At 36.2% G+C, this 7964-nt stretch overlaps 2 protein-coding genes across 2 annotated transcripts; both read right to left on the reverse strand.

Annotated features, from left to right (window-relative positions):
• Window positions 1-588, reverse strand: LOC104232307 (serine/threonine-protein kinase-like protein CCR1). The gene has a single exon (XM_009785486.2). The coding sequence runs from the start codon at window positions 586-588 to the stop codon at window positions 1-3; it is 588 nt and encodes a 195-aa protein (XP_009783788.2).
• Window positions 589-3268: 2680 nt separating this feature from the next.
• On the reverse strand, window positions 3269-4287 carry LOC138876927 (uncharacterized mitochondrial protein AtMg00810-like). Its single transcript, XM_070156182.1, has 2 exons — window positions 3789-4287; window positions 3269-3729 (listed from the first exon to the last, which is right to left on the reverse strand). The coding sequence occupies exons 1-2, from the start codon at window positions 4285-4287 to the stop codon at window positions 3269-3271; spliced, it is 960 nt and encodes a 319-aa protein (XP_070012283.1).
• Between the last annotated feature and the right edge of the window lie 3677 nt (window positions 4288-7964).

Below are 7964 nucleotides of genomic sequence, written 5' to 3' on the forward strand. Positions count from 1 at the left end.
TTAACAGATAATAATACTTGAAGGTGTACAATCCCGGTTATAAGCTTTTCTTCCACTAAGAATCTCTAGCAGCACGATCCCAAAGTTATAGACATCAGTTGTCACATCTCCGTTAAGATCCTTCTTATTAGGTGTAAGCAATCCAAAATCTACAATACGAGCTCCCCAATCAGCGTCCAACAGAATGTTCGAACACTTCACATCACGGTGCACAATAGGAGGAGAAACTTCCTTGTGAAGGTACTCGAGCCCCTTTGCAGCCTGCATCGCAATCTTCAGCCTAAGGTTCCATCTCAGACAAGAAAGACCGCCGTGGAGATGGTCGTAAAGCGTTCCATGAGGCATGAGTTCGTAAACAAGAATCTGCTCCCCCATTTCTGCACAATAACCTAACAAATTAACTATACTGCTGTGGCGAACACTGCAGAGGATCTCTAGCTCCATCTCAAATTCTCGGCTGTTGGTGTGTATAATCGTAGCAGCATTGACTCTCTTTACCAAATCAGGCTCATTCAAAAGGCTTGTATTAAAGAGGGGACCAGGGTTAGGGTTTTCGCTCCCTTGACGTGTAAGACATCTATTGGTCATTTGCTGACTGGATGGATACGTATGTGTATGTGTAATACACGCGCACATGGTCTCTTGTCAGATGCGTTTATTAGTTATGAAAAAAATGAGTTCGAGTGTTCAAATGGAAAAATAGAAAGTTTATGTATCGGCTTTAAAAAATCCGACAAGTTTAAGTGGCCAGGAAGCCATTTCGCCTAAAAATAAATTAAGTGTTTTGTCAATTTATCAAATAACTTTTCTTATATGATAAATTTGTAAAATAATTGAATTGGATTTGCTAATTAGTTAATTCAATAAATTAATTATTTGTTCTCAACGTTTAAAGAAATAAGTTAGTTTTTATTAATTTAAATTCTAAACATTAGCTTATTCTAATTTTTAAATATTTGACAATAATTATATTTTTTTTCAATAAGAATTTGATTTTCATATGTTTGAATCTTTATATGTTTTGAGAGTTCGTAACTGTTTAGTCAATTGTAAACACTTTAGTCACTTGTTTTAAATAAAGTGTAACTTCGATGGCATGGAATTAGAGGAATGTAATTTACTTTTAATTCTATGTTTAGTCAATTGTTTTCTTAATAAAATAAAGTATTCTAAAATTTCTTAAAATAAAAAAGGTAAAAAAGAAAACATTCCTAGATTTCTTAACATAAATAATAAAAGAAAATACGCATCTAATAACGAATCATTAGTTATTTTGGGTTTGACATCTAATATTTAAAGGTTTTATTATATTGCCTAACGAAGAGAAATTTCAATTTAAGGAAGGTCCTAAATTTTAGGCCAAGTATATTAATGAGAATTAAATTTAAAATTCTAAATAGTAGGAAAGTAACTTAAATTACAATTTTGTCCAATATAAACTCTATTTTTAAAGAGTAAAAAAGACGAACGACATTTCGCTAAGGGTCTTCGTACTTTTAATATAGTATAGATAAGTCAATTCTAAGATTTACACATGGACCAAATTTAAACATATCAGACATATAAGTCAATTCTAAGATCTACGATAAAGCAGGAGTAGGTTCTTGCCCTTCTTCACGTGTTTATTGTTAGTTGCAATTTTATTGCCCACAAAAGATACACAATCATTTTCACCATCTACTCAGCTTTCCCCCTTTCTCTTAAAAGACAACACCCTACAACATAACCCCATGCAAATCCCAAACCTAGTATATGCAACACAACCACAACACCCGGACCACCAACCAACTTCATGGATCGAGCAAAGGCTCCAAATATTGAATGGCTCACTACAATATCAGAAGAAGAATCTATGACATTTATGGATGGAAAGGTTTTCAACATCTTGAAAGAAAGTTGCTAAAGTCGTAGCGAAGATCTATTATTTTGTGGAAGGAAGATACTATATGGAAGAGATACTACAAGATCAAGGAAGAATATATTTTTTATGGAAAGAAAATATATTATGGGTATAGTATATTCTATATTATGGAAAGAACTTTGGACAACTAAAGAGAATATTAGTTAGCAAGGAAAGTAAATTCAAAAAGGATATTCACCACAATTTGTAGAAGAAAAAGAAGCCGCTGAAGATTTCAGAGAAGGAAACAAATCAAGGAATATCTATTTGCCATCTGTCAAGATACAAGGAGCCTTGCCAATCTATCTAAGACTATCAGAAGCTATTAAGCAAAGATTCTTACCTACAATTATTAAGGAAAGTCTAGCAGGTGCACAAAAGAATATCAATATTCAAAGACTTAGTGGCCATGTTTGGAAAGATCAGAAAAGAAAGATTATCATGTCCTACAATTAAGGAGAGACCCGCAAGGAAATGATTTCAAGCAAGACAAAGATTATATTCTGTCCAAGTTAATAAGAAGCAATCTAACCTTGGACAAAAAGCCACAAATCATATTGGTTCGAAGGAGGATCTCATGGCGTGACCAAATTTATATCAAGGCTAGATATGGAAACAGATATTACTCCAAGATTCAAGGAAGTAATGGATGCAAAAAAGATCGCGAGAATATTCAAAATTCCCTTGGGTCATGAAATAGCCAGAACAAGTTGAAAAGGACATAAATAGGCGCTTCTAGGAAAGAAGAAAATCACGCAGCCTTCTATACAATTTTCTATCCAACTAGAAGTTCTTTATTCTACTCTTAACAAGCATTGTAATTCACTTTAGTAGATTTACTGTGTACACAAAAGAGAGAAGAGAGATAGAAAAATATTGGAGAGGCAGTGTGTCCTAGAGGTTGTGTCATTGTTCGTTTCTTTGATGAGCGAGTAAAAACCAAACGGTCGTTATTGGTGAGCGAGTGAAAACCAAACCTGTCAGCATTGGTGGTGATCGCTTAAAATCACAAAGGCTGTACTCAATTCAATTTACAAAGAGCTCTAAAAGACAACACTCTTGCAACCTAAGAGGACTGGATTAGGATACCACATTGGTTCCAAACCAATATAAAATTCCTGGTGTCATTTACGTTATTGCTTTCGTATTATATTCTGTTTCCTTTATTTTCTATTGTGATTAACACTTATTTAAATCAAAAGAACTAACAGTTCTGTGTAGGCTGTCTCCGCATAAGTCGACTAGGTCTGAAGAGTAGTCGACTAGAAATTTCAAAAGGGTACAATTCACCCCCCTCTTGTACTTTCACTATCTTTCTCTAATTACAAATTGACCCCCACAATTAACCCTATATCACAACACTCCCCCTCAAGATGAAGGGCGGAATACATCGAGCACTCCTAACTTGTCGAAGAGTAACTTGCGTTGGGTTGCTCCAAGTCCTTTTGTCATTAGATCTGCCATCTGTTGCTTTGTGGGAATGTAGTTAGTTGTGACCATTCCTTCTTTGATCTTTTCCCTTACAAAATGACAGTCGATTTCTATTTGCTTTATTTTTTCGTGAAAAATTGGATTTGCTGCAATTTGTAATGCTGCCTTGCTATCATAATGTAGATGTATATGTTCCTTCACTTTGTTTCTCAATTCTTCCAATAGACCCTTCATCCACATGAGCTCTGCTACAACTGTTGCCATGTTTCTGTATTCTGCTTCTACAGAGCTTCTACTAACAGTTTGCTGCTTCTTGGATTTCCAGGATAGTAGAAAATCATCCAGTTTCACCACATAACCTGTCGCTGACCTCCTAGTGTTTCGGCAAGCTACCCAATCTGACTCACAGTATGTGTGAGCTCATCAGTGGCTCCAACCTTTAGTAGAATTCCCAGACCTGGACTCCCTTTAACATATTTGACAATCCTTAGAGCTACTTCCATATGTGACTCTTTAGGATGTTGCATGAACTGACTCAACACTTGGACTGCAAAGGATATATCTGGCCTTGTGATTGTTAAATAAAATAGCTTGCCAATTAATTTTTGATAGCTGCCTGCTTCCTGCAACTCTGCATCATTGACATTGCCAACATGCTTGTCATACTCAAATGTGGTAAGCTTGTGGTTTTGTTCCATTGGTGTGGATACTGGATTGCAAGCACTTAGTCCAATTTCTGAGATCAGTTGCAAGGTATATTTTCTCTGATTGAGTAAAATGCTTTTGTTGGATATTATCACTTTAATTCCTAGGTAGTATCTAAGTTCCCCAAGGTCTTTCATCTTAAAGTTACTGTGTAGAGTCTGCTTTGCCTCCTGAATCAAACTACTATTACTTCCTGATATTAGAAGATCATCCACATATACCAATATAATGACAATATCTGCCTTATCCATTTTGGTGATTAATGAATGATCATAAGAGCTCTGAGTGAAACTAGCTTGTAATAGTGCATGTATCAACTTGATGTTCCATTGCCTCGAAGCTTGCTTTAGGCCATAGAGGGATTTAAGCAGTTGACATACTTTAGACTCCCCCTGACTGTGAAATCCCTGAGGTAGCTGCATGTAGACTTCCTCACATAAGTCCCCTTATAGGAAGGCATTGTTGACATCCATTTGAAAAAGAGGCCATCCTTTAGATCCTGCAACAGCAATGATAGTTCTAATAGTCACCATCTTAGCAACAGGAGAAAAAGATTTATGATAATCTAAGCCTTCCTGTTGTTTGTAGCCTTTGGCTATCAATCGAGCTTTAAATCTTTCAATCTCACCATTGGCTTATATTTGATTTTGTACACCCATTTGGATCCAATAGCCTGTTTATCAGGTGAAAGATTTACAATCTCCCATGTATGATTGCCTTCTAAGGTTTTGATTTCCTGTTGCATAGCAAGTGCCCAGTATGGATCTGCTGCTGCTTCTTTGTATGATGTAGGCTCCACTGAAGAAGAAAAAACTTGAAGATATGTCTGAGATGCAGTTGAAAGTTGAGTGTAAGATAGATGATTGGACATAGGATATGTATGTTTGCCGGGTAGTTTAGTGGTGACAAAGTCCTTGAGCCAGAGTGGTTGCTTGATTTGTCTGTGAGTTCTAGTATTTTCAACAATTGTAGTAGGAGCTGGTTCCTCCACTTGGGAAAGAGCATTTTGGCCTTCATTAATAGCAACAGTTTCAGAAGCATCTGATGTTATTTCAGGATCTGTCAAGATAGTTTTAAAGTTGGCTTCCTCATCTTGTGAGGTAGATGGTATATATTGTGGAGGTGGATTGAGATCAAAACAAGCTCAACAGATTTTGAAAACAATGCTTCTTCATCATGGTTGTTAGAAGTCTGTTTGAAGGGGAAACATACTACTGAAATTTGACATCCCTGCTAACAAAGATTGTATGAGTATCAAGATCATATAGTCTATAACCTTTTTGTGTCTCATAATATCCAATGAACACTGCTCTCCCAGGGAGCAAATTTGTCTCCTTTAGGAAGATTACAAGCAAAACTTTGACATCCAAACACTCTCAAATGATCTAAGATAGCTGACTTCCCATAGAGCATTGCATATGGTGTCCTGCCTTGCAACACTAGTGTTGGGAGTCTATTAATTAAGTATACAACAGTCCTAACACATTCACCCCAGAACTTCAAAGGTATTCCACTATGAAACTTCAGTGCCTAAGCAACATCTAGAATATGCCTATGTTTTCTCTCAACTAGGACATTTTGTTGAGGAGTATATGGGCAACTACTTTCATGTATGATCCCATTTTCAGGTAGTAATTCATTACACTTGGCATTAAAGAATTCTGTGCCATTATCTGATCTTAGGGTCTTGATTCCAGTGTCAAACTGTGTCTTTATTATTGTAATAAAATTCTTCAATACAACACACACTTCACATTTAGATTGTATCAAACATGACCATATGTATCTAGTAAAATCATCAACTATAGTCACAAAGTAATATTTTCTATCATATATAGGTGTCTTGTAAGGTCCACACACATCTAAATGAACCAGCTGAAAAACTACTTTAGACTTGCTTACACTGTTAGAAAACTGCAATCTACTCTGTTTAGCTAGAGATGATATATGTTGTATAGAATTCCAGGATACATGTCCTAGTATGTAGTGCCAAAGTTGTGTTTGCTCTTCTTTTATTACTGCTCCCACTGTTATGCCTGTTGCTTGTGCATATTCCCTTAATATGTATAGACCATCAGACTCTCTACCAATCCTCAATACCTTGCCACTGTAGAGTCCCTGAAACACACAAAAATCAGGGAAGAACTTCACTATGCAAGTGAGGTCTCTGGTGAGTTTTGCTACTGACAACAAATTAACCTTGAAATCTGGCACATGTAATACATCCTTTATACATTTGCCTCCTAAAATAGTAGCTTTTCCGGTATACATTATCTCTGCCTTATTCCCTGTTGGCAATTGAACGCCCTGTCCTCCAACTTGTTTTATATCACTCATTATATTCTTATCATGAGCGATATGATGAGATTCCTCAGAGTCTACTATCCAACTAGTTAAAGAAATATTGGATAGTAAAGTCATAATACCTGCCATGTTTGTGGAGCATTCTTCACCTCCTTGTTTGTTCAGAAGCCCTATAAGCTGTTGATATTGTTCTTCAGTGAGGAAATGGCCTTGTGGTTGAGTGCTTGTCCCTCATGTTTCTTTAGTTCTTACATCATTGGCAAAAGATCTGTTTCCTCCTGGATGAGATTTCTTTTTGCTTTTAAAGTCAGCTTGATAGCCAACAACTTTGTAATAATTTTCCTTCAAATGTCCCTTGTAGCCACAATATTCACAAATCAGCTCAAACTTCTTAGACTAAAAAACCTGTCCTTTTCCTGCAAACATAGTCAATGGATATTTATTTGTGTCAACTATACCTAGTGTTCGTTGACTCTCTTCCTGTGTCACTATAGCATATGCTTCGTTTACAGTCACAACTGATCTTTTGAGAAGAACATTGCTTCTTACATTGTTGTAGCTCTCATTTAGGCCCATGAGAAATGTCAAAAGTCTTTGATTTCTCAGATGTTCTACTGAAGGCCTCGATTCTTCACAATCACATGAAGGTAGAGGTACCAATACATCTAATTCACTCCATAGATCTGACATCTTTGTATAGTAAGTAGTCAAAGAATCAGTGCATTATTTAAGACTAGCAAATCTTTGACCAGAGGTGATATATTCTAGTCAAACTACATCTATCAAAATTCTCCTTAAATCACTCCATACTTTTCTAGCACTAGGTGCAAAAACTATACACGACATCAATTCATTAGAGACTGTGCTTCCAATCCACGAAGTACAATCGCATCATATTTTCCCACTGTGCTATTAATTCTCCTCTATACGAATTTTTGACACACATCCCATCTACAAATCCAAGCTTGCCTTTCCCCATAAGTGCTAGTTTCATTGTCCTACTCCACATGGCATAATTTTCTTGCCCTGTGAGTTTAATTAAACTAAAACTAGACCTGGTGCATCTGTTGCTTGAAGAAATAGAGGATGATTGTGTTCGAGTGAGGTTACTTCGTTTCCTGCCACGGTGATCTAAAATTCTGTTTCGTCTCCGGTGAATTTCTCCAAACTTTAGCTGACTTGCCGAAACTTCTCGTCGGAGCTAACGTCCTCAATCTCGCTGCTCTAATACCATGTCAATTTACATAAATTCTATATAGATCTCTAGTAATTGAAACATGCAATGAAATGGATTTACAATGGAGGAAAGTTCTAGAGAGAAGAAAGGAAGAAGATTTTCTTATTTCTGTTGTAGCTAACACATGAGTACACTGTTCTTATATAGAACAGTGTTAACCACCTCTTAACCGACTAATTTTGTTATCATCTGACTTTCTCTAATTACAAATTGACCTCCACAATTAACCCTATATCACAATATTGTGCACGCTTATTTTTTAAAATAATTAATTTTTGCCACGTCAGCATTTAGGGCGACATTTAGGGTGGAATCTAAGCACACCATAATCCACATTATGTGGGGCAAAATAATGTCCATTCTGCACAAAATGATAAATTATTTCAC

The sequence above is a fragment of the Nicotiana sylvestris genome, chromosome 9 (genome assembly GCF_000393655.2).
Source record: "Nicotiana sylvestris chromosome 9, ASM39365v2, whole genome shotgun sequence".
In the NCBI taxonomy this organism is placed as follows: Eukaryota; Viridiplantae; Streptophyta; class Magnoliopsida; order Solanales; family Solanaceae; genus Nicotiana; species Nicotiana sylvestris.